This window comes from Thrips palmi, unplaced genomic scaffold (assembly GCF_012932325.1).
Source record: "Thrips palmi isolate BJ-2018 unplaced genomic scaffold, TpBJ-2018v1 HiC_scaffold_16, whole genome shotgun sequence".
Taxonomy (NCBI): Eukaryota; Metazoa; Arthropoda; class Insecta; order Thysanoptera; family Thripidae; genus Thrips; species Thrips palmi.
This window is the reverse complement of record NW_023144625.1, coordinates 11750655-11776660: the sequence shown is the minus strand read 5'-3', so window position 1 is coordinate 11776660 and position 26006 is coordinate 11750655. Positions and strand designations below refer to the sequence as shown.

The window sequence follows — 26006 nt, the reverse complement described above, 5'->3', positions numbered from 1 at the left end:
GGCAATGGCCGGCAATGGCCGCCCTTTCCGTCCACGCCATTCAAATCGTAAAAATGCCCGGCGGTTTGAGCGCGGCGTGTTGCGCAATCAGTGCGGCGGGGCGGCGGGGCGCGGTGGGGAGGGTTGTGCGCCCGGGGCCCCGGGGCGGTGCAGACCGCATAGCCACGGAAGGCATAGCGCCCCAGCAGGGGTCTGGGCCCCGCCGCAGGCCCCGCCGAAGGGCGAGCCAAAGGGCCCGGCCAGCAAGGCCAGCAAGGCCAGCAAGGCCCCCGAGGCCCCCCGAGGGGCCGTGAAGGGTAGCCGCCAGGGGCCCTGGGAGTGACGCGCCGCGGGGCGCGCATGCTGGGTGGCCCTGCCGACGAGCCTCCGCGCCGACGAGCCGCCGCCGGCCTAGTTTGCGCCAAAGAGACCAAAACGGCGCCGCGTGCTGCTCCCTGCTCCTCGTCGAGGCCACCGAGGCCGCCACCGAGGCCGCCACCGAGGCCGACAGCGCCTGAGGTGAGGGGTGGTTTAGGATTGCTTGATACGGGCCAAACTAACTTGGGTGTCACTGCTTGGCCCCTCGCTGTGTCGTGACTATCTGCTTCCCTTAGGGGAAAGTTTGCGAACTGGCAGTTGGCTGCCTGCGCTGCGGTCCCGGGAGAATGTGGCTCGGCATCGCCAGCGTCGCCGTCCTCTGTCTGCGGCGGCCTGGTGGACTGCGGGACTCGGCGCTGTCGTGGCGACACGCACGTACACTGTACACCCCGAGGAAGACGGAGCGACAAAGGCCCGCGAGCTGAGCCGTCTCCCTCGCACCCCCACGGCACGCCCCAGCAGTGCGAGAGAGACAGAGCGGGGGGAATACCAACCCGCGCCGCCATTCACTGGCGCACGCTAGCGCACGCCGCCGCGGTGCCGCGTCGCCTCGTCGCCTCGTCGCGGTGGAGACGGACGTAAGTCGTCATCCTGCACTCTCGGGTCGCGCGGGTCGCTCGGGCGCGAGAATGTGAACGATCGTCTAGCGGCCGGTACTTTCCAGATTATACCGTCACGGCCGGCACGGCCCACGCAGGCGCCACCAGGGTTTCCTCCAGCCGCTCCGCAAAGACTGCAGCGCGCTGCCCGGCGCAGCCCTGGCCGTCGTCTCAGTTCCCTCGGTTCCCTCCCGCGGGCCGCCGAGCTCGCCGCCAAGCGACGCCCGGCCTTCCCCGCGGCCCGCGCCGTGGTGCGTTGGTTCGCTTGGCAGTAGCCGCGCGTTCCTCAAACTCGCCTCGGCTCCTGCTTTGGTGGCGACCAGCTCGCCGCCATGCTCGCCGCCATGCTCGCCGCCCCGCGCGGACGCGTCCTTCGGCGTGCTCGTCAAGCAGTGCATGGTAACGGTGTTGAGCCGCTGCCGCCGCTGCACCCGATTCGCTGAACGCGCTGCTGATTTGGCGGCTGCCTGCTTTCTGCCTTCGTTCTTCGTTTGTCATCAAAACATACCATAAATTTTTCATGAGCGCCCTGCCGCCCTGCTGTCGCTGTCCGTTCCGGTCTTGACTGTCGTCTGCTCCTTTTTTTTCTGCTCCCTGCCTGGGTCGCTTCTGAGAACAGGGAGCGTGGAGAGGATGGAAAGGAGAGGCCCTTTTTGACTTTTTGCTGTGCTCTACTTTGCCGTGCCTCGTCCGTCCACGGCGTCCACGGCCCGGCCACGAGTTGAGCCCGAGGTTTCCCATGCAATGACTACCCGACGGGGAACCAAGCAGGGAAGCTGGGAGCCGACTCTCAGGGCTGCCAACCCGCGGGGGAAAAAAGTTGCAGAGGTAATGCAGTCCAACGTTGCAGTGTGGCGGAGGCTCCGCTTTGCAGAGCGAAGCGCATCGTCAGGGACGGCAGGGAAGAGAAGAAAAGAGACACACACGTGATTGACAATTTTATATTATATTTGAAACAAGAAGCAATACACGGGCACATTTTCGCAAATATATTAAAGATAACAGTGACAGTGTTATTCATGAGATCATTAACACGAATAATAAAATTTATTTACAACATATTTGGCCCCTTGGGGACTTTCCTTTTTCCAAATGCAGTGAGCGTTTGTTTTGTTTTTTTACCCATCAGGTTTAAGGCACAAAGAACAATGGCGACCGATTAAAAAGGAAACAGGTCCATCGAGGTGAGGACGGCGTTTTTCATGGCATGCCTTTTTCTTCCCTTTCCCATGGCACTTGGTGACGGCAGCAAAAGTTACACACTTTCTCGACATGACGGACGTCGGTGTCGTGTCATCGAAGGAAAACAATACAATAATGGCATCATGAGAAACTAACATAACATGGCGTTCCGACTTAATAACGTCGCAGTCTGGGGGTCCCAGCATTGCCGTTTGAATAAATATCAAGATTCGGCGAAAATGCGCCGTGTAAAAGCATGACAAGTTATTCTATTCCTCTAAAGCGAGACTTCACAAAATTACAGTACATTTCTGTACATACGTACACAGTAAAATATAGACTACATAGTCAAACATGCAGCAAACATGAAGACCTATCACATTTCTAATGTTGGCACGGGTTAGGTGTGCAACACAGCAATACGGCCACTTCCCCGACAAAGTTTGCAAAGCCTGCAAAGCCTGCGAATCTCGTGAAAAGCTCCCTTTTCGCGGCAAGACCGTTGAGCTCTGTCAGAACTTCCCTGCGACGCCCCTCCCGCCCGTCGCCACGCCGTCGCCATGCCGTCGCCCACGCGCGGTCCTCTTTCCGAGACTCGGCGACGGGGTGCGACTCAGAGGTGGCGGGAGGACGCACCATCAACATATCACTAGTGGAAGATCACTGGCAAGCTTACTATACATTAAGATAAATATTAAATCAACAGCAAAAAAATTAAATACGCTGTACAGATTGAGTGACATGAGCGGAGAAATAACACAGCCAAAGTAGAATGAGCGCAGGGTCCTTGCTGCCGGGTCGCGGCCCCCTCGGGGACGGCGGGCGCGGCGCTGGGAGCTCGTCGTCGTCGTCGTCGTCGGCGACTAGCTGGACAGCGAGCCGCTCAGCTGCGTGTGCGCCAGCATGAGGATGTCCTTCTTCTCCTTGGGGAAGCGCAGCTCCCGGCCCGCCAGGCGCGCGGCCTCCAGCTCCCGCTCCGCCAGGCCCAGCTCGCGGCCCAGCGCGCCCGTCTGCTCCTGCTCGCGGGCGATCCAGTCCAGCGCCATCTGGGACCGCATGTCGTCGTCCAGGGCCCTGGAACACAGACTCCTGATTTGAAATAATTTTCAGACTCTAGCAGAAACTGAGCAGGTAACAAAGATTTCACTCTAAGATTTAGATACTATCTAGATCGGTCGAGATCCACACTTACCGGTTGGAGTAGTGTGCCACCACCTCCTGCCGACTGCACTGCCGCTCCCGCATCGCCTTCAGGGAGCCGTTCCAGTGCAGCAGCTGGAACACGGTCATGAGCTCCTGGAACTCCAGCATGGTGCGGCCCTTGTTGCTCTCCAGCATGAAGCGGAAGGCGCCGATGCCCGTGTTGGGGTTGTCGGCCTCCAGGGGGTCGCCCTGCCCGCCCTGCGGACAAAGAGAGGGGCCAGTCAGGACTCCAGTCAGGTCGACAAGTCAACTCGGGTAGGCAACCTGCCGGCAGGCGTGCCTCCGGGTTGCCTCCCAGCACGGCGCTCCAGGCCGAGACCCCGGGAGCATGGCGCGGTGCGAGGCGAGGGCCAGCTGCGAGGCGGCGGCGCGGCGGCCACGTTCGAGACGCTCTAGAGCTGGCGCACTGCGTACAGCGCAGCACGGCGTGGCACGGCTTTGCACGGCGTAGGTCGCAGGGCCGCCAACACGCCGGCCACTTACAGAACAATACCAGGCCTCTACATGTTTACGACTCGGCCACTTGGGCACGCCGGCGACGCCACGGCAACGCCAGTGCGGCTGACTCGGCTCTGCCTCTCTCGCACCCACGGGGCGTGGCGCGTAGTGGCGCGTAGTGGCGCGGTGGCGCGAGGGAGAACGAGCGGCGAAGCACCGCTCGGAATCAGCCGGCCGGCTGGCAGAGCCGCGCCGCGCGCACTTGCTGCTGTTGCGACCCGCCGGGGTCATCCCCGCAGGAACAAAAGAGCATCGGCGTTCGCGGGGAGGGAAGTCGCCGCTCTGACTTAGTTGTTCAAGACTGTGGTGTGGTGGTGCGCTCCCGTCGACGGCAGTGTTACCAAAGAAGGCAAAGGGCAACACACACACACACACACACACAAATCGCAACTTTCAAACGCAGGTCTCAGTGTATCGAATGGTTTATGTCCCCCGCACCTGGCAACTTTTATTGCGAAATCATCTTATTTTGGGATTTGCCTGAAGTTGTGGACAGTCGTTCGAAGAACGGTGTGCTGACGTGACAAACCGCCCGAGGCGATCACCGTGGAAACAACAGGATGCGCAAAGCCGACGTATTTTGGCGACTGAGATGAAGGCGGTCGTTGCCGCCGGCGGGTCTCTAGTGGTGTAGTGGAGGCGTGTTCGGCGTGGGGGGCGCCGCCCAGCGCCGCCGCGCTGGCTGCCAACGCTGCCAACTTTACAACGAAAACATTCCAAAGACAACGCGCCTATTACGCTATGAGGCATAATTCCAGACCGGCGGGGCGCGGGGCGGAGTGGAGGTGGAAGGGGTCATGAAGAGCTGACGCGGAACGGGTTCCAACGGCACACGGGACGCCCCGGACGGAGGCCTTGCTTCGCCTTGCTTCGCCTTGCTTCGCCATGCTCCGCCCGCTTGGCTTGGCCGCTTGGCCGCGCTGGGCGTCACTAGTCCACACTCGTCGCAGACCGGACCGCTGGCCGACCGCTGGCCAGTGCCCCGGCTAGAGGCTAGAGCGGCAGAGCCAGGCAGAGCCGGGCAAAGCGGCCAGAGAGGTGCAATTGAAGCCAACAGGGAGGGAGCTTCATTAACACAGCCGGACTTTGGCCGGAGTCTCACACACAAACTTGTCGAAGCGAGGCAAGTGGAGCAGTCTTTAGTCCCAGCCAGCCAGCCCAGCTGCGGGGCCGCCGGCCGGGCTGGCAGGGCTGGCAGGGACACTGCGAGCGGAAACGCTGGGATGGCTCAGTCAATGTTCAGTCGGAGCTCGGAAGGGAAACTTAACGTAACCTAACCTAACAACATCAAACTTCCGTCACCACTCCTTGTCGGCGGCCCCGGCGCTGTGCCGCGCTACACCGCAAGCTGCACACTCACCTTGAACGAGGCCCTGGCCTCGGTCACGGCCTTCTCGATGAAGTCGTCCGAGATGCGTCTGGAGGGGTGCTCGTTGAAGACCGAGTTCATTAGGGCTATCTTGGCGGCGCTGCGCCTCGCCTCGGCCTTGGTCGGGCAGTTCTGTCGACAAAACACGCAAACCTGTGAGAAATGGCGGCGCGGCCACGCGGCGGCAGCGCGTCGCCACTCCGTCTCTCTCGCACCCCTTCGGGACCCTTCGGGGCGCCCCACTGGTGCGAGAGAGACAGGAAGTCCTGTTCGGAACGAGGCGGCTTGGCTTGGGCGTGCGTTCGAACCTCAGCCGTCGGATGTCTGGGTGTCTACTGGACAGGGCTGTTGGCCGGCCCGCGCGGCCCGCGCCCCGGCAAGGTCCGGCAAGCTTGCATTCCCATAAAAGTTATTACTCCGGTAAATTGCCCAGCCGGCCTGATGGCCAGTCCAGGCCTCGTCCTCGTCCCCGCGGAGCGCCGCGGAGAGTGCATTCAATAACGGGACCTGAAGCTACTATAACATGTAGCAATGTGTGTATGCCGCGAGAACAGAGGAACAGCACACAAAAAAAAGGTTGGTCCGTGGCCGGGATCGAACCCAGGCAGTTAGTACCTGGAAGCTACCGAAGCAGGAGCCGCCGGGCAGGGTGACGTAGCACACGTAGGGCTGGCAGGAGGACGGCACGGACTCGTAGATGACCAGCGCGCCGTTGCGCAGGTCCGCCCCTCGGGCCTGCTTCATCTGCCAGAACTCCTGCAGCGCCTCCACCACGTTCACTGCAAGCACAAGGACAGCAGGGTGTCAGTAGCGTAGCGGTTTGCGGTAAGAAGAGCAGCTCTCGAGGTCGGTGGTTCAAGTCCTGTCAAAAGCTGCCAGAATTTAGTTTTAATATTTGCGTCCGTTCGCTCTAAGAAGCAGGCTCGGACTGGCCAGGGCAGACAGGCAGAAAAATCTGCCGGGGCCTTTGGATTTGTGACCTGTAACGTCACGAAGTTGGTCAAAGAGTGATTGAATCTCCGAAAGTAGCCGTTTTCGCTGAATTTGAGTGGCCACTGCTTCGATCTAGTAGCGGCCAACGGCCTCCCTCGACGTCCTAGTATTCTCAAGACCCTACTCTTTCATGCCCTGTATCGGGAAGACGTTGACCACAACGATTTTGCCTTTGACCGCAACGATTTAGGGACCAAAGTTGGTCAAAAAGTGGTCGAATCTCGGAAATTTGCTAATTTTGCTGACTTTGGGCGGCCACTGTGTCCAATCTAGTTGCCGTAAAAGGCCTCCCTCAACGTCCTAGTATTCTCAAGACCCTACTCTTTCATGCCCTGTATAGGGAAGACGTTGACCACAACGATTTTGCCTTTGACCGCAACGATTTAGGGACCAAAGTTGGTCAAAAAGTGGTCGAATTTCGGAAATTTGCTAATTTTGCTGACTTTGGGCGGCCACTGTGTCCAATCTAGTTGCCGTAAAAGGCCTCCCTCAACGTCCTAGTATTCTCAAGACCCTACTCTTTCATGCCCTGTATAGGGAAGACGTTGACCACAACGATTTTGCCTTTGACCGCAATGATTTTCCGACCAAGTTGGTCAAAAAGTAGTCGAATATCGGAAATTTGCTGATTTTGCTGACTTTGGGTGTCCACTGTGTCCAATCTAGTAGCCGTAAAAGGCCTCCCTCGACGCTCTAGAATTCTTAAGACCCTAGTCTTTCATGTCCTGTACGGGAAGGCTATTGACCGCAACTTGTGTGGGAGCGGCAGCCTCACAAAGTTGGTCATGAAGGGTAAAAACAGTGATGATCGGGGGCCTTTTGCGGTCTTATCTGCCGGGGCCTTTTGGGGGCCAGTCCGAGCCTGCTAAGAAGTATGAAAATGTAGACACACTCGGCAGAGTAGCTACTACGATGTCTCGTGACGGGTTCCCGCCTAGCTGGGAGGTACCTCGGGGTCCCGGCCCGGAGGTACTCATGGAGGTACTCCAGAATGCCCCAGAGGCTCCCTAGCCGCAGGTAGCCGGCGGGCAGGGCGGGGCAGTAGTAGTGGCCAGCCCGGCCCGGCGGCCCGGCCGACTCTGGAGGGGGAGGGAGGGGCCTTGGTTCCCACGGACTTCAGTGGCACGTCCACGCACACACACACATCATCTCCCTGTTTTTCCATGGTACCCGTCCGCGTTGCGTTCCATGCCGGCCGGCGCTGCGCTAAGTGAAGCCTCTAGGGCGGCCCGGCATGGCAGGGCCGGGCAGGGCCGGGCAGGGCGTGACTGTGTTTCGTTTGTTTACTCGGGAGGCCGTGAGGCTTCATAAGCAGGCGGCAAAGCGGGGCGAGGCGGGGCGGGGCGGGGCGGGGCAACGGTAGGGGCGCGCAAAGGGCAAAGGGCACCACCGCAGGGTGGCCTGACCGGTGGCCTGCAACCTTACACTGGGTGAAGATGATGCGCCGCCACGCGCCGCCACAGCCCAGCGCCCAGCACTCGGACAATACACCGCGCGTGTTATGGCCGCAGCGGCGCCGCGAATCGCGACACTGTCGGCAGATTCCGAACAGTGCTGTCTCTCTCGCTCTCGCGAGGGAGGGAAAGGGCGACGGAGCTGTTCTGTTTCTTTACCGAACCAGCGCACACCGGGGTCGGCGACGAGGGTCAGCGGGGCGTTGAGGTGACACGCTGCGGTCAGCCACGTGTGTGAGCCCAGGTGTCCATGCAGGTGTGCCGGTAAAGGGGGAGGGGGCACTTTAGCAGAGCGGCCGAGCCAGACCGAGGCAGCGGCAAAGAGCGGTCGCGAAGCAGGCGAAGCGAAGCCACAAGACGGTGGCAGAGGTGAGCCACCTTTGCACCTCTACTCCTCCCTCGGACTCGGGGACTCGGGGCGGCAGGCCTCTCTCCGTCTCTCTCGCACTCGTGGGGCGTCCCGTAGGGGTGCGAGAGAGACGGAGCGACGGAATGAGCCCGCTTGCGCGTCGAGGCTGGCGGCGCGCTGGCTGGGCTGGCGGGGCTGGCTCCTCGCCTCTTTCCTTCGCCGTAATCATAGCCGCCATAGGCGGCACAACGCCCGGGCGGGGACTGCCACCGCACTGCCAACTGCACTGCCACTGCCGCCGACCGACGACGCCACTTCCCGAAGTCTTTCCGCGCACCGGATGAAAGAGCGTCCATTGTCGATTCGCGAGGACTCCCGACATTCGCTTCCTCATCGGGTTGCACTGGGGGATGCGATGCACACGCGACTTGCCGCCGTCAACCTGTCAGGGCCTGTGGTGCGCCCCGCCGTGCCGCGCCCCGCCCCGCCCCAGTACACGCCACCTTCTCCATTCACGCGATTTCCTAGAATCGTTCAATTATGTGTGACTGGGTGCGTGCGTGCGTGTGGCGTGCGGTCAAGCCCGCTCAGTGCGTGAGTGTGTGTGAGAGCGCGGCGCCCGGCCCAAGGCCCGGCCTGCGCGGTGTGCGTGCAGCGACAAATGCCTGGCAGGCTTCCACACTTGAGATCTCGTTTCTTCCTCATGGCTCTTAAACTGCGTTACAGTGCTACAGTGTTACGGTGTCCGCCGGGGCGCATTCTGCCGTTCTGCGTTCCCCCGCCAGCGCCGCCAGCCCGATACACTGTAGTGGTCGCCGCGACGTGTCGCGCGCGAAGCACGCGCACCTGCATCGCAGTGTAACGCTATGGCACCTGCCTGCCGTGTGTGTGTGTGTGTGGGGGGGGGGGGGGGCTCGGCTCGTGCGGCCGTTGTTGGCCCGACCAGATCATCACCTGCTCGCTGCTGCTCGCCAGATAGGGCCAGAGATGGGGGAATAATGGTGCGCGGGACCCCCGTAGCCCCCTCGGCCTCCACGACCACCACCAGGGCGGGCCGGCCAGTCCGGGAGCGCGTCGCGTCGCGCCCTGAGACAAAAAGATGCCGTCAGACCCAACGACAACGACCCGACCGGCAGGGACTCCGCTGGACTCCGGCGAGTCGGACTCCGGCGAGGACTGCCCGGGCAGGGGCAGGGGCAGGGCCGGCGGGGCGGCAGAGGAACAACCTAATAACGAGCTAATCGGACACGGGATCAAAGTTATGCCAAACAGTCGGACGGGGCGGGCAGGGGCAGGGGCTAGGGGCTAGGGGCAGGTCCGGCAGCGGGCCACCGCCGCGAACCGCGCAGCCGCGCACCGCAGCGCTCTGTCTGTGAAGAAAGTACACTGCGAAGGAAAACAACTCGACCACGACTTGACGTCGGCAGTTCGGTCCGTTCGGTCGGGTCGCGCTCATTTTCATTTGCTCCGTCCGGGACAGCCTTAGTGCCTTTCTAACTAATGACATGTCCATTTTGGAGCCAGCCGCCTTGGCCGCCGCGACGTGCGTTCACGCATGGAAAGTACGTTCTGGCGGACTACTGTGCGCACTTTTGGTCGCGAGCCGCGAGCCCCTTTCGGGCCCAGGCCGGACGCCACCTTATAGGTGAACTGGCAAGTGGTAATTGCAATGTCAGCTCATGGAGGACAGCGAAGCCGGGTTGGGCATGCCGCCGCGGATATACAGTGTACAGTGCTCTAGCTGTACTTCCAGCGTACGCCCGGCGAGCTCGGCGGCTCCAGTTTGCAAAGTGCGAGCTGACCGCCACCGTGAGGACCATCAAGGGTGCACCTCGGGTCAACCACCCCGACGAGAGCCTCGCCGCGAGCCTGCCGCGAGCCTGCCGCCACCTCACCCCTCCCCCGGATACGTCGCTATAGGGTCCTGCCCCAGCCGTCATCAAATCAGCAGCAGTAACAACAACAACACAGTCGCCGACTTTGTCCATCTTTATGGACTTGTAAAGTGGCTGGGAAGTGGCGGACTGACAAAATAACACGTCTCACAACTTTGCGCGGCGGGGCGGGTCGCGCGATGGCACTGCTGTGGTGGCGCCGCGGGGCGGGGGCGGGGCGGGGCGGGGCGCGGTGGGGCGGGGCGGGGCGGGGCGCGGCGGGGCGGGGCGGGGCGCGGCGGGGCGGGGCGGGGCGGGGCGCGGCGGGGCGCGGCGAAGCGGTCATCGCGACCGGAACGACGTGGCGTGGCACGGCTGGGCGGGGCGGCCGATGCGCGGACGGGTGTCCACTGGCCGCTGCCCACCGCTGCCTCTGCTGCTTGCATATTCGTGTTTGGCTAGCGCGCTAGCGGCAAGGCAATAGACGAGGCAAGGCGAGGCGGAGGCCCCGCGGCACCGGCGGCGCGCCGGAGTTTGCAAAGAAGATGCGTTTTTAATAAACAAGTAGCCATCAACACTACGCGGTAAAAATAAATAAACTGGGCGCAAAAAATGCGAGCCGCGGAGCCGCGGTGATGAGATAAGAAAGAAAGATGCGCGCGAAACGTGCGGCAACTTCGCGCTCGCGCTAATGATGCCGGGAATGATGCTCTTCAACGCAGAGAGGAATGGGAAAAATGAGGGAAATGTATGAATTGAGAAAAGAAGAAGAGGAAGAAGAAGTACACGCGGCCACCCTTTATAAATCGCGCGCATAACCGTCCGAACGCTGCGCGATTGAGAGGGTCCCGGGGAAAGGGGGAAGGGGAAGAAGGAAGGGGAAGGGAAGAGGTGAGTTAGCTTGTGAAATGGAACACAAATTTACGAGCCTCCCATTCGGTAATGAACGCATCGCTGTCGGATTTCCGAGCTTTGATAGCTTTTCGAGTCGACTGGAAGGAGAGCGAGAGAGAGCGAGAGAGAGAGAGAGAGAGTGAAGGCCGAGGGGAAATATACAACCCGTGCTTACGGCTTCATCTTTCTCTGCTCGTATCGCCTGACAATGATGATGTGACTGACCTCTGACCCCCTCCCCGTCTTCGTGTCCTTTTCTCTCTTTCTCGCGCAAACAGCCCTCCTTCCCCCACCCCTGCTCTTTCTCTCTCTCTCTCACTCTCTCTGCCCCTTTGCGGACCCCCAGCGCGCGATATCTCACTCAAGTTTATTTGCCGCTGCGAACGGATGGCAGCACAGCGCAGCCCAGGCGCAGCCTCGAAATGAATACCCAAACGCCTAATGTTGTCATTTCCACAGACAGTTTAATGCTCGGTCTGGTTGTGTGTGTGTGTGTGCGTGTGTGTGTGTGTGCAGCCATCTGGCACGCACACACACACACACACACACACACACACGGTCTATCTGGACCATCTTTATCTTCATCGGGATCGAGTCGTTGTGACCGCATCAAGTCGAGAATATGGACAGAGGGTAGCTTGGTAAAGGTCTTTGCAGTTCGCATAAGCGCGCACACTCACATACACACACACGCGCGCGCGAGAGAGAGAGAGAGAGAGAGAGAGAGAGAGAGCAAACGACCAGGTCTAGTAGATCAGCTTCCCATTCTCAAAAACAAAATGACATCACCTCCATAACCACGCCTCGGCGGCGCCTGCCGCGTTGCGTGGTGTAGCATGACGAAACAAAACTATCATTTTTTTGTCCTGGCTGGGCTGATCTCGTCGGGTTTATTCGTACGGCCTCGCGGACAGCGCAGACAGCCGCGCGCCAGCCCGCCAACAAAACTGGGCCTTCCTTTTTGGACGCTGGGGTGATTTGGGCAGCGCCCCGCCGTGCCGAGCCGCGCCCACGCCGCCAGCAGGACTGCCAGCGGGACTGCCAGCAGGACTGCCAGCAGGTCGGTTTGCCTCCAATAAACCTACCCGCAAGGCCCCGGCCAGGGACCAGAGGCCAGGGCCGCAAAGAAGACCTATGACTACGAGTCGGCTAGAGTCCCGCCATGATGGTCCCAATGGTCCGTCCACTCCAGGACCCCTGCTCCAGGACTCTGCCTCACTCCAGGACTCAGCCCCGCCCCAGGAATCTGCCCCGCTCCAGCGCCCCGCTCCAGCGCGCCGCTCCGCGCTCCCAGCGATTCGACCGGTCGCCCAGTTCACACGTATATTTCCTTCCAACGCCCACGACCCGTGCTGCCGTGGCCGCCGTGGCCGCCGTGGGACTCCGGGGCCATAAATACGGCCGGCCTGCGCACGATATTCGTGGTGCCGAACAACCCGGAGAACCCGAACCACCCGTGCAACGCCTGACATGCTTACTTCTGTGTCCGGTCGCGGGACCGAACAACACATTTCCCCCCGCTTTTGCTGCATTGGATTCAATTGGCGGAAAAGCGTCGAGACGTTAGTCGCCGCGCTTGTTCAAAGCCCACGGCGCCCCGGCCCGCCCCGCCACCGCAAGATTCGAAAGCACGGCGATTTCACCGGTAGATTGCGCGCGCGGCTTCAAAGACATTCCGGGGCTCGGCGTGCTTGGTCTGCCCGGTGCGCGCCGTGCCCGCCGTGCCGCCGTGCCGCCGTGCGCGGTGGCCCTAGGCGCGCCGAGCCGGAAGCACAGTCATTCGATAAATATGTAGACATGCCGGCGACCGCACTGTGCGCGGTGCGCGCCGCGGCGACGGCGTGCCCGACCGCCACCAGGATCGCGACAGCGGCCCGGCCGAAAGGGAAAGCGGGTCCACCACCACGACGACCGCGACCATGATGATGGGGGCCTGGTCGAACAGCGAGAGGCCACGCGCCACGCGCCCAGCTCGATTCGCCCGCCTCCGCCTCAAACCTAACCCGCGAGCGGACAGAGTCAGCTCACCGAGCCGCCCGCCCCACGGGCCGCCCTGTCGGACGCTTTCGAAGGGAGTAAAAAAACGGGGCTACTATCCGGACGGACAGAACACTCAGAACGCAGCGGTAATCTCTCATAATTAGCACACTCGGGGTACTCCATCACGCATGAGAGAGAGAGCGGCGCGGTTTGGCGAGGCTGCAAGCACGCTGCAAGCCCTGCAGGCCGGCCTCCTGGCCTTAACGCCCTCCGTGACGACGCCTGACGACGTCCTGACGGCGCGGCTGGATCACTCTGGGGCGCGGGCCGTGGCCATGGCCGGGCCATGGCCATGTAGCTGCGCTCCGAAATCACCTGAAAACGCCACTTGGACGCCTCCAACTCGCCCCGATACGGCCTGCACCGCCCCGCTCCATGGCCCCGCACCGCCCCGCCGCCTCGAAGCGGGCCGTCGGCCTGGCCGTTGGGGCGTGGCCACGGCCACTGGCTGCCACAGGCGGCCAGGGCGCGCGGGGCTCCCCGACGGCCGTACACCCATAATGGACCCGACATCGCATGTTGCTCCGCTTTGACGAAAAATGGAACAAAATTACGGGCGGCCCAAAATTTTGCACTATAGAGCAATATATTTGCGACGCATATAATTACAAACAAACAGAAACGGTTATGGGGTCATCGAACGTGCCACAGCAGCGTGCCACAGCGCGCCGCAGCCACCGCGCCCCGCCCCGCCGGCCCTCCCTGCCTGGCCCTGCCGGGGCAATGGCTTGTTTATTGTTACGGTTATTATGGTAGGTCGCCGCGCCGCGCAGCGCCCCGCCAGGCCGCCGTGGGGCCTCTACGCCCTGGGCACGGCCTGCACGGCCTGCACGGCCACCTTGGGCACCGTGGGCACCGTGGGCCGCGGCGAGGCGCGTGGAGGCCCGCGGGCCCCTATCCAGCAACCGGCCAACCGGGCTAGGCCCGCGGGCAGGCTGAATCCGCACAGTGGTTCGTCGCTCTGTCTCTCTCGCACCCCTACGGGACGTCCCACGAGTGGGAGAGGGACAGAGCGATGACAGTCTGCAGGGGCTGCTGCGAGCTGCGACGGCGTCCTCGACGGCCTCGGGGCGGCGCGGCGCCGCCCTGCTCTATTCCGACCCGGCGCCCCGGTCCGTGCAAACGGCATTCTGGACCTGGACCGCACCGCACTCCAACGGGGCGACTGGCGAGGCTGGCGAGGCTGGCGACGCCACGGGGAAACATGATCGAAATTACCCTCGTGTTATACGGCGTATTTATTTACATCTTCATTCTCGGCCGAGCGCGCCTCGCCGCGCGGTCCGGAGTCCGGGACCGTCCGGGACCGTCCGGGACTCGGTGTCCGGAGTCGTGACCCCGATGCTGCCGCGCTGCCGCCTCCCTCGGCCTCCCACACGGACAGCGTGACGACGACGGTGGGGACGCCGATGGTCGCTGGTGTGACGGCCAGACATAGTTTGAACCGGCGCGTTTAAGTTGCCATTTATTTGCGTGCCGACAAACCGATTGAGCATCAAGCTTCATGCAAAACAGCTGAAAAAAGGCGGACGAAAAATCTTTTCCGGCCCGGGCAGCTACGCCACTGACAAGGCTCGCAACAAGGCCCCTGTCTCGTTCACATCAATTCTCCGCAGAGGATATATGATCCGTCGCGGACTCGCCTCTCTCGCGCCCCGTGCCGTGTTATGGACACCGCGCAGCCCCCCCCCCCCCCCCCCCCCAAGTCCCCCCGCGCCAGGGCAGCTGGCAGGCGGGTCTAGACGCTCGCCGTGGAAGGCGACGACGGCGTCCTCACGACATCCCTGCCCCCAGGCCACCCTGGCCGGGCTGGGCCTGTGGCCTGGCCCCTTGAACGCACCAGGTGCCGGACACACAGACCGCCACGATGGGGCTCTCGGCACTCCTTCTGCAACGTGAGGGCCTTTGTTGTGGGCCGGCTGGCGGTTGAATAATCATCAAACCGGGGCTCGGTGCAGGCCGGGCGTCTCTCTCGCACCCACGGGGCGCGGGGCAGGGGAGCGAGAGAGGCAGAGCGACGCCCTGGAGGCGCAGGCGGCTGAGGACGGGGCGGATGCCGCCGTGGACTTAGGTCTGTTTGAGGGAGCACGGGGGAATGCCGCCATGGCAGTGTGCATGCAGACGTCGTGGCGGTGGGCGTGTTGTATGGACACACACACACGCGCAGGACAAGGGACAAATTGCCGCACCAGACAAGGGAGCACGGACAAGTGTTTGCCCAGGAGGTTCCTTGTGTGCGCGCGCCACACCGCCACACCGCCGGGGAGACGGCGATGACGGAGTCGGCGGCGACGCGGCAAGCGCAGGGCGGGGCACCACGGCGACGAACACGAGGGGGCCCGTCCGGCACGGCTTCCGACAGCACACTTCTTCCGAACAGTGCTTCGTCGCTCTGCTTCCCTCTGACCCTCCCCATGAGTGCGAGAGAGACAGAGCGACGAAAGGCGCTGCTCCACTGCTCGGAATCGGCCTGCGGGTGCTGCAGCACATGCTGCTTGTTCTGCCGGCGCGTTCTGCCGTGGCGGTAATGACCGTGGTTACGTCCTGGCCGTGGATTCCTGGTCGTTCTGGCCGTCCTGGAGGCAACGCGGTCCGTGGCTGCAGTGGCCCGCACCGGGCCGGTGCCACGGCCGGCGCACCCGGCACGCTACGGCAGCGGCGCGTTCGGCTCGTTCGGTTTCCGGTGCGCGGGCCGACGGACCGACCCAGGACACCGAGGGCCTCACCAAAATAATAACCTCGGATCGATTCCCGCTCCAGGTGCACAGCGCAAGTTATGCGGCCGACGGGTCGCTCGCCCGCTCTCCTTCGCCAAGACGAGCGTGCAGCGCGGTGCAGCAGGCTGATTGGTCTCTCTCGCACGCAGAGGGCCGAACGCGCGGGCGCGAGAAAGGCAAACGGGGCGACAGCGCACTTCGGAATCGTTCTGCAAGTAACGTCTGCTGCGCGCGCTGCGCGTCGGCGGAATGACCGCCGACCTTTGCGCTGCCACGCGCGTTCAAGTCTCCGGACACTTCCAAGCCGCCAAGTGGCGACCCTAGCAATAAGCGTGCACAGCCCGCCCCCCGGCCAAGCAGGTATAGGGTGACCCCTCGCCCGGGCCGTCCGGGTCGGTATTGCGTGTCCGGTGGCTCCCTCCCGATTCCACACTGCATGCGCCTGCGGGATGGGATGGGGCCCTCTGACCCCGGCGTGTGCCGAACCCGTGCAGGGCTGCAGGCTGGCTGCAGGCAGGCTTGCTCGGCACTCTCGGCACGAGTCTGCCACGCGGGGGCGTGGCGTGGGGGCCCCGGGCCAGGCGATCCCATCTCGGGGCGTGCGGATGCGAGCCGGGCGGCGAGCCTGCTGCACTCACGGTCACGGCACTGGCGGTGCCGCTTGCACACTGTTATGCGCTCTCTAGCCAGCGCGCCAGCCTTGGCCGTGGAGTGGACTGAGGCCGTGGCCCTGGGGACGCCGGCCGCGCCGCCGCCAGGCCCTGCAGAACGTCCTGCTGTCTCCCACGCTGCAGACATTTACAAACAAAAGGTTGCCGCATACCTCGGCGGACGCTTCGCGCGCGGCAAGGGGAACTCAACGACCCCGTGGTGGAGCATTTCGCAATGCATACTGCAAAGTGCACAAGTTTGCACTCCTCCGCGGTGCGCGGCGCCTGCCTAGGCCGGCCTAGGCCGTTCGAAGCGTGGGTGACGATGGCGTAAAGCCACTGTGCGGGCTCACGGCGCGCCGCGGCCCACGAGTGCGATAGAGACAGAGCAACGAGACCACTGTTCGGATTCGGAATCAGCCACCTGGGGGCTCTCGGCTTTCGGCCGGGCATGACTCAACCCGGTCTGCGTGGCTGCGTAGCTGCGACGCTGCCGGCTCCCTTCCAGAGCCTTCCGAGGCCGCCCCGCCCGCGAGCCAGCCAGCCAGCCAGCCAGCCCGTCTATGGAGATCGGGTTCGTCCTTATCGCACCCACACGATGAGATCCGAGGAGAGGCCGACCGGGCAGCAGCGCGATGCAGGGTCCATGCAGGGTCCGAGGTCGGTGAAACTGGGTCGGAGTCAAAGGTGGGGAGTGGAGGGGAGGGGGGATGGGTACTGGACCTACTGGACGGCCGACAGCGGATGGCAACGGATGGGCACGCCCTCGCCAGCCGTTCGGTGCCCGCGCGCGCGCGCGTGTGTGTGTCCGTGTGTGCGTGAGTGTGTGTGTGTGCGCGGGAGAGGGGCGCGGGGGCCCGTGGAGCCTTGCCAGCGGCCGCATTCGCGACAAACTGGTTTGCGTTTCCACCAGCAGGCTGATTCCGAGGAGCGCTTTCGTCGGCCTGTCTCTCTCGCACTCACGGGGCGTCCCGTAGGGGTGCGAGAGAGACAGAGCGACGAAACATTGCGCGGCGGCATCGCTGTGCAGCGGCGGGCGGCGGCAGGCAGCAGCACGGAGCGCGGCGAGGCGCAGTCCGCAGTCCGCCGGCCTGCCCTGCCCTTGCCCCGCCTGCTCCTGCCAGTGGAGTGGAGCCAAAGCCGAAGCAGCCGAAGAAGCCGAAGCAGCCGAAGGCGGCCAGAGCCCCTTGGCGGTGAGGTGCAGGCCACTGCAAGGCACAGGGCCTAGAGGCCCAGGCCAAAGAAAAGAGGGACCATTGCGGTTTGAGAGAGACAGCTGTGCCGTGGCGTGCAGTGTGCAGTCACCCAGCGCGGCGGCTGGAGCGCCGTCCGGTCGCCGGGTAGGCCACCCGCTGGGCAACCGTGCGCGACGGGCTGGCGGAGGCCGCAAGGGAGGCTGACGAGACGACGCCGAGGACGCCGCCGAGGCATCATCTTGGACTTTGCAGACGCTGACGGCCTGACGGGCTGACGGGCGGCCGGCGGCGCTTGGCGGCAGAGACGGGCAGAGCGAGTCCCCTTTGCGTGTTCGCCGAGATCCTTTCCACCGATTCGCGTGCGTTAGAGCATGCCGCGTCCACCGTCGCCGCGTCGCCGCGCCAGCGGGCTCATTCCCAACAGTGCTCTCGCTGCTCTGTCTCTCTCGTCCGCTTGGGGCGCTTGGGGCGCGAGGCAGGGGTGCGAGAGAGACAGAGACGGGTCTGCTGGCGCGTCGTCCGCTCCACGCTTGGCCGCGGGATTACGCTCGTCTCTCACGGTCGATAAGCTAACGCCCGGAGGTGCGCAGAGCAGCGGACTGACTCCGAGAGGCGTTTTCGTCGCTCTGCCCGCGCCATGCGTGCGAGAGAGAGAGAGGCAGCGCGAATCAGCCCGCCCGAGGAGTCCCGGAGGTGCCGTCTGCGCGTCTGGCTCGGTCTTATCAGTGTCGCGGTCTGCCGGCGGTCGTCCAAATTGGTCCCCGTCGCGTTCATGTCCCGGCAGCGGGACGCGGTGGGACGCCAGGCCCGGCCAGGCCGGACACCGCCGCCTGCCTTGCCGCCTGCCTTGCCGCCTGCCACCCCGATCCGTTCAGGGGCGCGCAGCCTTGGCGCAGCCCGCCGTCTCGTCTCGTCAACAAGATACAAAGTTGCTGCCCGTCCACACAAACGCACACTCGCACACACCGAAAGGACCGCGTCAAACTGGGGCCGGGGGAGGGGTGGGGGTAGGAGGGGGCCGAGCCGAGAGCCACGTCGCGTCGTTTGTTGTGCCGCAGCAGGCCAGGCCGCAGCGACGCTGGGTGACAGCGACCATTTCCCCCCCCCCCCGCAAATCGGCCAAGTTCCATCCGTGTCACTGATAGAGGTAAACGTCCCCGGATCAAGTCACGCCGCGCCTGTCTTTGGCGCCTTCGGCTGTGGCCGCTTCGCGCGCTTCGGCTGTCCGCGCGGTCCTTCACCCTGCGGTAATGAGCTCTCCATGGAGCATGATGCAACGTTCTAGAAGAAACAAACAAAGTATACCGTGCCATTGCCCGGTTCTCCTTGTTACAGAATCCATACTCCAAGACATGTCACGCGGCACAGCGTTTGGTCATCGTCAGTGAGCGGGCTGATTTTCCAACCTTTCAACAGGAAAATAAGACGAAAAAAAGTATTCCACCCACCGACGGCTGTAAAGCAAAGTGATTGTCTCGCAGGCCTAACGGTCCGGCCGCGTCGCACAGTCGCACAGCGCCCCTGCTTGGGCCTGCTTGGGCCTGCTTTGATTCGACTTCCTCTCACCGTCTCGCTCCCCGTGTCATCGTATTTAACTCTGCAAAATGGATGAGACAGGCCCAGGCCTTACAGTGGCCTTTCCCCGACCCGCTGCTCCGCTCTTTTGTCCCTTTTTTTGTTTTCCCTTTTGTCTTTGTTTTCCCAAATTTTGCTCTTTGGGGGAATTTCGGAGCGCCGAAACGAGAAGAGCTTCTGGACAGCAAGGGGACAGCATGGGGAATCATTTCTACCGTGTTAGGTCTCCTCCCTTAAAATAAAAAGAAAAGAGAAGAAAGTGGTTGAGCCACGAAGGGGTCAGTCATGACATGACTCGGATCGTGGACTGGAGAACCTCTACACGGTAGGTAGGCAAAGAATGTAACAGCTGCAGAAAACTTTTTTTTTTGCCACGCTACTGTTTCAACACGAGGAAACCGGGTGAGAAAAAGCCGTTGGCTCTGTCGTCGGGGGCGAGCAGTGATCAGGAGCACCGCGCCAAGAGTCGCGGCCTTCACACCACCGGCACCCAACGCTCTCCCAGCAACAACAACAACAACAACAAGGCTGGTGTAATGCCGGCCGACAAAGCATATGGGGCCAACTGCAGCAACAAGAGGAGGCCCGTAAGCGCCTCCAACGCTAAGCGCCTCGTGTGTGTGTGTGTGTGTGTGTGTGTGTGTGTGTGTGTGTGTGTGTGTGTGGGGCAGAGCTGTCTGTTTGTGTTCGTAGTGGTGTGCACGTGGTCATGGCACAGAGCTGCTCTCTCCGTACGGTCACGCCTGGCATAGAACGCACCGCCGCCGTCCGGCTCGATAGTGCGTGCCGTGCTGCGCGGTGCTGCGTGCTGCCGTGTGCCCACTGTGGGCCCACTGTGGGCCCTTGGCGGAGGAGGCCCGCACGGCTTGGCCGGCGGAGGGAGCGGAGGGGCAGCAGAACAAAGGAAAGCCCCCTCCCCTCCCCCTCCCCCTCCCCCTAAACTGCTGATGAGGCGCACCAGGTGAGTCAGATGCTCCCTCCGACCGCAGCAGGCGATCCTCCATTTCATCATTCCTTTTTTTTCTGCGCGCGGCGGTCGGCAGCGGCACGATTCAGGCCTGACGCAGACTTCTGAAACTTGTATCTAGAACGCGGTGAAAGCAGCCGTCGATCTTTGAGCACTTGCTTTGACCGGGCGCCATTTAGTACGAGAGCAAATGACTCCGCGACGCGGTAACGGCGTGTAACGGCGTGAGAGAGCGGGCGAGATAGGGCGTTAATGACCGCTCGAAAAAGAACAATGCTACTCGCGGGGCCCGGTGGGCCGGCGGTGGGCCGGCGGGCCGGTGTGCGTTGCGGAGGGGAGCGTTGACCTCCTCCACTCGTCTCCACTCCTCCACTCCCGCACTGAGACTGAGATTCATTATTCATTTGCGGAGCGCAGAGCAACCCGAGCCTCGCGCTGACCAACGCCACGGCACGCCACGGCGCGGCACGGCAAGCCACGGCCCAGACGAGTCCGGAGAGCCAACCGGCGGCGTCATGACCGAAGGACCGAAGGCCAAAAGCCGACTCCCCCGCAGGCCGCACGTCAGTTCCCACCGTTCTAACAAGCTCTGCCGGCTCTGCCTGCCGCGCGGCGACGCGCCGGTCGTTTTAAAAGGCCCCGTAATTAGAATGCGCGCATTCGAAGCGTCGTCATTACACTAGGGCGATCTCTGCCCAGGATAAAGGCCAATTTCGAGGCCAATTTTGACAATGCGCCTCTTCTGCTTCTTCTCCGTTCTCTGCTTCTCGATTCAGCGAATCGCTTTGCTGGAGTATTACCGTATTTACCTGTGCGGGCCATAAACATGCCAATCTTCGCCTAGCCGCCTCGCAGTTAGCAGAGTGGGGTTGACACTTGTGTCATAATGGAGCTTCTGCGAGGCCCGGTAGGGTGCGCTGTGTGCGCTGCCACCGGATCGCCGCCACTGCCGCCCGCTGCCCGTTTATTGTGCAACACGGGTGGGAAACGGAAAAGACAGGTGGGAGTCGTCGTGTCGTGCACTTTCTTCAGAAAAGACGCGATGGCTCACTACACCGTAAAGCTGTCCGACGTGGACTCGCCCCTCCCCCCTTCCCCCTCCTCATTCGGCACCTGGCACCTCGCGGCCGGGAAAAGGTGTTTATGACCACAATGTGACCGTAAAGAGGACCGTTCCACCAAAAGTTGCCTCGTTGCAACACCCTCATTTATGCTTTCACACTTTTTCCCCCAGAAACATTTTGAAAAAAAAAAAAAAACGTCTGACACTAAAAGTGTTGACGACATAATCTCTTAGCTTGGCCTCCTCGGCGCACTCTCGATTCTCTCGATACTCTCGATCCTACACTGGGGATAATGGAAACTGAATCCGATCTAGAGAGCAATCACAGAGAAGGGGACGGAACCATTCACCGTCGCGACCCTCGACACTCCACCGCTATCACGCGGTAAAAAGCCACGCAGCCACTCACGGCTCGACCGACCCGGTCCGGGCGGAGAAAGAGAGACAGACAGAGAGGGAGAGAGACAGAAACGCACCCGGACGGATATTCTAGAAGCTTGTTCGTGACGAGACACCAGGAGGACGAGGACGAGGACGTTGGACGTGAGCCGGGCGTTCTCAAAACCTTGTCAGTGCATCGCGGTGCGTCGTGGGCCGTGCTCGCGTCCTGGCGCTGCCTGGCGCCCCCAGCAGTCCGTCTCTCTCGCACTCGTGGGGCGTTCCTTGGCGTTCCATGTCGGTGCGAGAGAGACAGAGTCCTTTCAGACGGAGCAACGCATTTCTCCTCGTAAAGGCCATCGCCTTATCGGTCGTATTCGGCTTGTCGTGGCGCCTCCAGGAATGTGTGGCACACTGTGTGGCACGGGGCCTCCAGGTCGTCGCGGCGTGACGAGGCGTGTCAGCAGGCCAGGGCCATTTTACCCTTCCCGCCGCGGCACGGGATCGAACCGGCGACCGCCGGCGACGCTTTTCCTCGGGCTGGGGCGCCGCGCTGCAGGGTTCCTGCTGCTGCTGCCGCGCTTCGATTCGCACCGCAGTTCGAATTTCGAGCCGTCCGGGACTGTCCGAGACACTCGAGCGGCGCAGAGCTACGCAGAGCTACGCAGAGCTGGCCGAGCAAGCTGCACCAGGCCAGGGCCGCCTAGGGCCGCCACCGCGCCTGACCTAATTCCTAGCACCAAGCGTCCCGTCGGAGGACCTAGGAACCCGCGCGTCCAGCAGGACGAGTGGGAGTCGAGTGGAGGCCTTGGTCTAGGCTCCACCATGCCCTAGCGCCGCGGGGCCCCGCCACGCCCCGCCACGCCCCGCGCAGCCAATCGGATGCGCGTATTTCCACCGCGACCTGTTCACAACGCCTCGCCGTCTCGCCCATAGATCCCCGGGACGCGTTCGAGACTCCTTGACGGGCAGCCCCGCCCGGCGCGGCCAGCGTCACCTGCGCCAGGGCGCGTCCTCCTCGGTGCGAACGCAACCCTCGCGCACTACTTCTTGTAGGCTCTTGAGGCACGTCCGCGTCGAGGCTCGCCGTGCGTCACGAACGCTGTCACGGGTGTCGTCACGGACATCGGCCTGGACGGCTGCTTTTGTCCGGCGAGTCGAGCAGTCCCTCGTCGAGAAGGGCGAGGAGGACGACACGCCGTCGGCGCGCTGCCATGCTGCCATTCGACGTTTATGACGAGTCCCGCTAAGCAACGCAGCGACTGCCCGGCCCGGCCCGGCCCGGCCCCCCTTTTGGTGGGAACAAGGGAATCCAGAATCCAGGGCAAGGTCCACGGGTCCTTCTCCCTCACCGTCCACCGTTCTGCCGGAGCGGCGTGCCCCGCGCCCCGCCGCGTCGCGCAAAGTGCACAGAGGCTCGCTGTCTCGCAGGCCTACCGAGAAATAGCGGTTTTTCGGCAGGTCTGCAGCACGGCCAGCACGGCCAGCACGGCCGCTGTGCCTGTGGCGTGGCCAAGCAGGCCGTGAGGGCCATGCCTGGCCATGCCAGCCTCCCCCTCCCCCTGCCCCACCTGGGGGCACGGCCACGGCCGCCTCGGCCAGCACAGCCCAGCACAGCCCAGCACAGCCCAGCACAGCCCCGCCACGGCCGTGCCGTGATGGGCGGCTGCAGCGGCTGCCGAGACGTGCACTGCTGCCACCTGCAATAAAACAAAACTCGACAAGACCCTTGCCGCCTTCAAGCAGGCATGGACGCTGGCCGGTCCGGCCCCGCTGCCCCGCCACCGCCTCGAGGCGATGCATAGCCGTGCCGTGGCCGTGGCGTGGCCGGGGCGTGGCGTGCGTTCTGAGCGGTCTGCACGGCGGCGTGCCGGGCCGGCCGCCGCCACCGACTGCTGCTGCTGAGAAGCTTTTTCGGGAATTCGCAAAGCCACTTGTTGCTCTGTTTTCCTTTCGTCTGGGTCGTCGTCGCCGTGCACGTCGCTGTGGTCCCGGGGCGTGCCTCGGGCGTGCCTCTGGGCTCGTTCCCACAGTTACATCCACCCCCTCCCTCCCCACCCCGGCCTAACAATGCACCCCCGAGGAACACATCTGGGTTGTGGCTGCTGCACTGGACACGCTGGACGCTGGAAGTCGAGTCGACCGAAAAAGGCGAAAAACGGCAGCCCTTGCGTTGCGAGCATCCGCTTGTCCTTTCACTGTTACCAAGGCATAAAACGTCATGCTCCATTCAAACACCACTTTCTTCTCTTCTCGAAAGTGTCCCGCGTCCCCGTGCCCGCCGATGACAAGGCGCCTCTGCAATCAGGAAATTCCAGGCTTACGGAGCGCCTGCTCTATCGGGGCCCTTGATCGCGCGGGAGGCAACGAGATTCAGGGATTCGAGATCGGAACGCTTTGCTGCAGGCCGCGTGGTCGCGTCACCGCGTCTTCCGGGGACGAGAAGGGCCGTCCGCCTGTCACTCGTCCGTCAACTCGCTCTGCCTGCCCAGCCTGCCCAGCCTGCCCTCCTCGGCCGCCTGATTCCCTCCGAACAGCGCTCTGTCGCTGGGGACGCACGAGTGCGACAGAGGCAGAGCGCTGTGTAGAGTGTTGGTTGGGGATTTCGGAATCGGCCTGCTGCTCGCTCTGCCTGCTCTGCCCGGTCGTCTCTTCATCGGGCTGCCTCGCTGCCTCCCATCCCCATTACACACCGTGACTCTGACTCTAAGCTCGGCCGGCCCGCTTCCTGCGTGGGCGGGGTGGGGCGGGGCGGGGCGGGGCGGCTGCAGTGTAGGGCCCAACGCTCGGCGAGGAAGCGGAGCGCGGAGCCCCACCACAGCGTGCCATTCATGCCGACAGCCGAAGGGCTGCGCTGTCGTCGTTCTGTCTCTCTCGCACTCGTGGCGCGTCCCTCCGGGGTGGAGAGAGCCGCTGTCGTCCTTGGTCCTTGTTTATCTGGCACTCTTGGAACGCCCCGCAGGGCCCCGTAGGGGTGCGATGGAGACAGAGCGACTGAGCACCGTTCGGAACGAGACTCGATACATATTGGCCGGGGAGGGCATCGTCGTCGACATCAGCAGCAGCGGGCTCTTTTTAATTTCCCTCTTCTGCGGGGAAAAGGTAATAAGACTTATCTCTGATCTAATCCGACGAACTTGGCAAGGCGGGCGTAGCGAGCGTGCCGCAGTAGAGCAAAGGCGGGGCGGCGGGCGGGCGTGGGAGCGATAATGCGTTTGGCAGCGTCTGATAATGATTAAGCTGGTCGCAAATTAGCAACCTCATCTCATTGCCGCTGATCGGGCCAGGCCGGCCAGGCCTCATTTCCCCCAACTTGGCCTCGGTTCAAAATGCCTTCCCTCCCGTCCCGTCGCGTCCCGTCCTCCCCGCGCACACCCACACCCACACGCTCTCCGCGGAGAGGCCGACGGGACGGGCGGGCCGGGCCGGGCCGGGGTGCGGGAGAGTGGGCGCGACACCATCAGGCCGTCCACGGCCCCGTCCACGTCCGCGAGGACTCATGTGCCAAAACTTGACCGGGCTGCAACGGGCAGCGTACGCAGCGTGGAGTCCACGCCTTGGACACCCGGCCTAGCGGGCACCCTGGCGTTTTCCCTGACACTTCCCAGATGAGGTTTGTTGACACTGGTAGGTTAGGTTCCTTATTAGTTGCGTTATCCGCCTATTTATCGTTTGGAATGAATTATGAAATAACTTGACACCAGATTAATTTTGTCTCTCCAGGCAAGAGCCGGCGAGACAACTCGCAACCCCCCACACTCACCTCTTCCATATCCTTGGGTGTGCTTCGCGAAGCTGTTGACGACGGCGTCCACGGCCTCCTTGAGCACCTGCTTGGCGCGGGCATCGCGGGCGTCGCGGGCGTCGCGGGCGTCGGTGATCACCGTGGCCGCGGGCGGGCACTGGGTGCGCTGGGCGGGCAGGGGCGGGGGCGGCGCCGGCGCGGCCTTCGTTTTGGGCTGCATCGGGACGGGCGGCGTGCGGGCGACCCGTCCGCGGTCGTAGTCCGTGGCGGCCTGCCTCTGGGCCTGCCTCTAGGCCTGGCCGGCAGTCCTGGCAGGGTCGGCGGCGGCGCAGTCAGCCCATGCGGCTGCTGCACTTGCTGCAATGTCTACACTTGCACCGGCCCGCTGCGACACGGCACAGCGGCACGGACAGGGGGCGTGGAGCTGGACGGCGTCCTAGAGGGCGTCCTGGAGACGGCGGGCTGCGGCTTGCGGCTGCCCCTGGAGCTCCTGGAGCCTGGAGGTGTCACTAGGTACCACTAGGTACCACTGGGTGCCTCCGCCCACTAGCGGGACGGACACTGCGGCACTGTCACTCACATCACGCGCACGCGTCACGGACGTGACCACACGGCACGGCACTGCACTGCACTGGGGCTGCCCCCATCGGGGCGCTCGGGGCGCGGTATCGCAGGGCGGGGCGCGACGAGCGCGTGGTGCTGGCGGAGGGTGCGCGAGACGAGGCACCACGACGACGGCGGTGACGGGATGGAGCGGCGCGCCGCGGCTCTGAGGGGCTCCGTGTGCACGCACCGAGCGCGGAGCAGACAATGAACAGAACAAGTAACCACCGGCCTGGGCCGGGGCCTGCTGGGAGGAGCGGCGGCGGCGCGGCGGCAGCGGGCAGCGGCGGGGCGCGGGGA

The 26006-nt window shown here is 63.3% G+C and overlaps 1 protein-coding gene across 3 annotated transcripts; it reads right to left on the bottom strand.

Annotated features, from left to right (window-relative positions):
- Window positions 1-1883: 1883 nt before the first annotated feature.
- Window positions 1884-25323, bottom strand: LOC117642842 (protein limb expression 1 homolog). 3 transcript variants are annotated; one of them, XM_034381432.1, is made up of 5 exons: window positions 25122-25323; window positions 5824-5987; window positions 5200-5340; window positions 3331-3539; window positions 1884-3227 (listed from the first exon to the last, which is right to left on the bottom strand). In XM_034381432.1, the coding sequence occupies exons 1-5, from the start codon at window positions 25321-25323 to the stop codon at window positions 3002-3004; spliced, it is 942 nt and encodes a 313-aa protein (XP_034237323.1). In that variant the 3' UTR covers window positions 1884-3001. The 3 variants fall into 3 exon arrangements, with proteins under 3 accessions (XP_034237323.1, XP_034237324.1, XP_034237325.1); XM_034381433.1 differs by having other exon boundaries at window positions 1884-3212; XM_034381434.1 differs by lacking the exon at window positions 25122-25323 and adding an exon at window positions 20727-20817.
- Between the last annotated feature and the right edge of the window lie 683 nt (window positions 25324-26006).

Coding starts and splice junctions, on each gene's coding strand:
- LOC117642842 (XM_034381432.1), bottom strand. CDS start 25,323: ATGCAGCCCAAAACGAAGGCCGCGCCGGCGCCGCCCCCGCCCCTGCCC. Junction 3,540..5,199: donor AGGCCAGGGCCTCGTTCAAG/GTGAGTGTGCAG, acceptor CTTTGTCCGCAG/GGCGGGCAGGGCGACCCCCT. Junction 3,228..3,330: donor GTGGCACACTACTCCAACCG/GTAAGTGTGGAT, acceptor ATTTCAAATCAG/GAGTCTGTGTTCCAGGGCCC.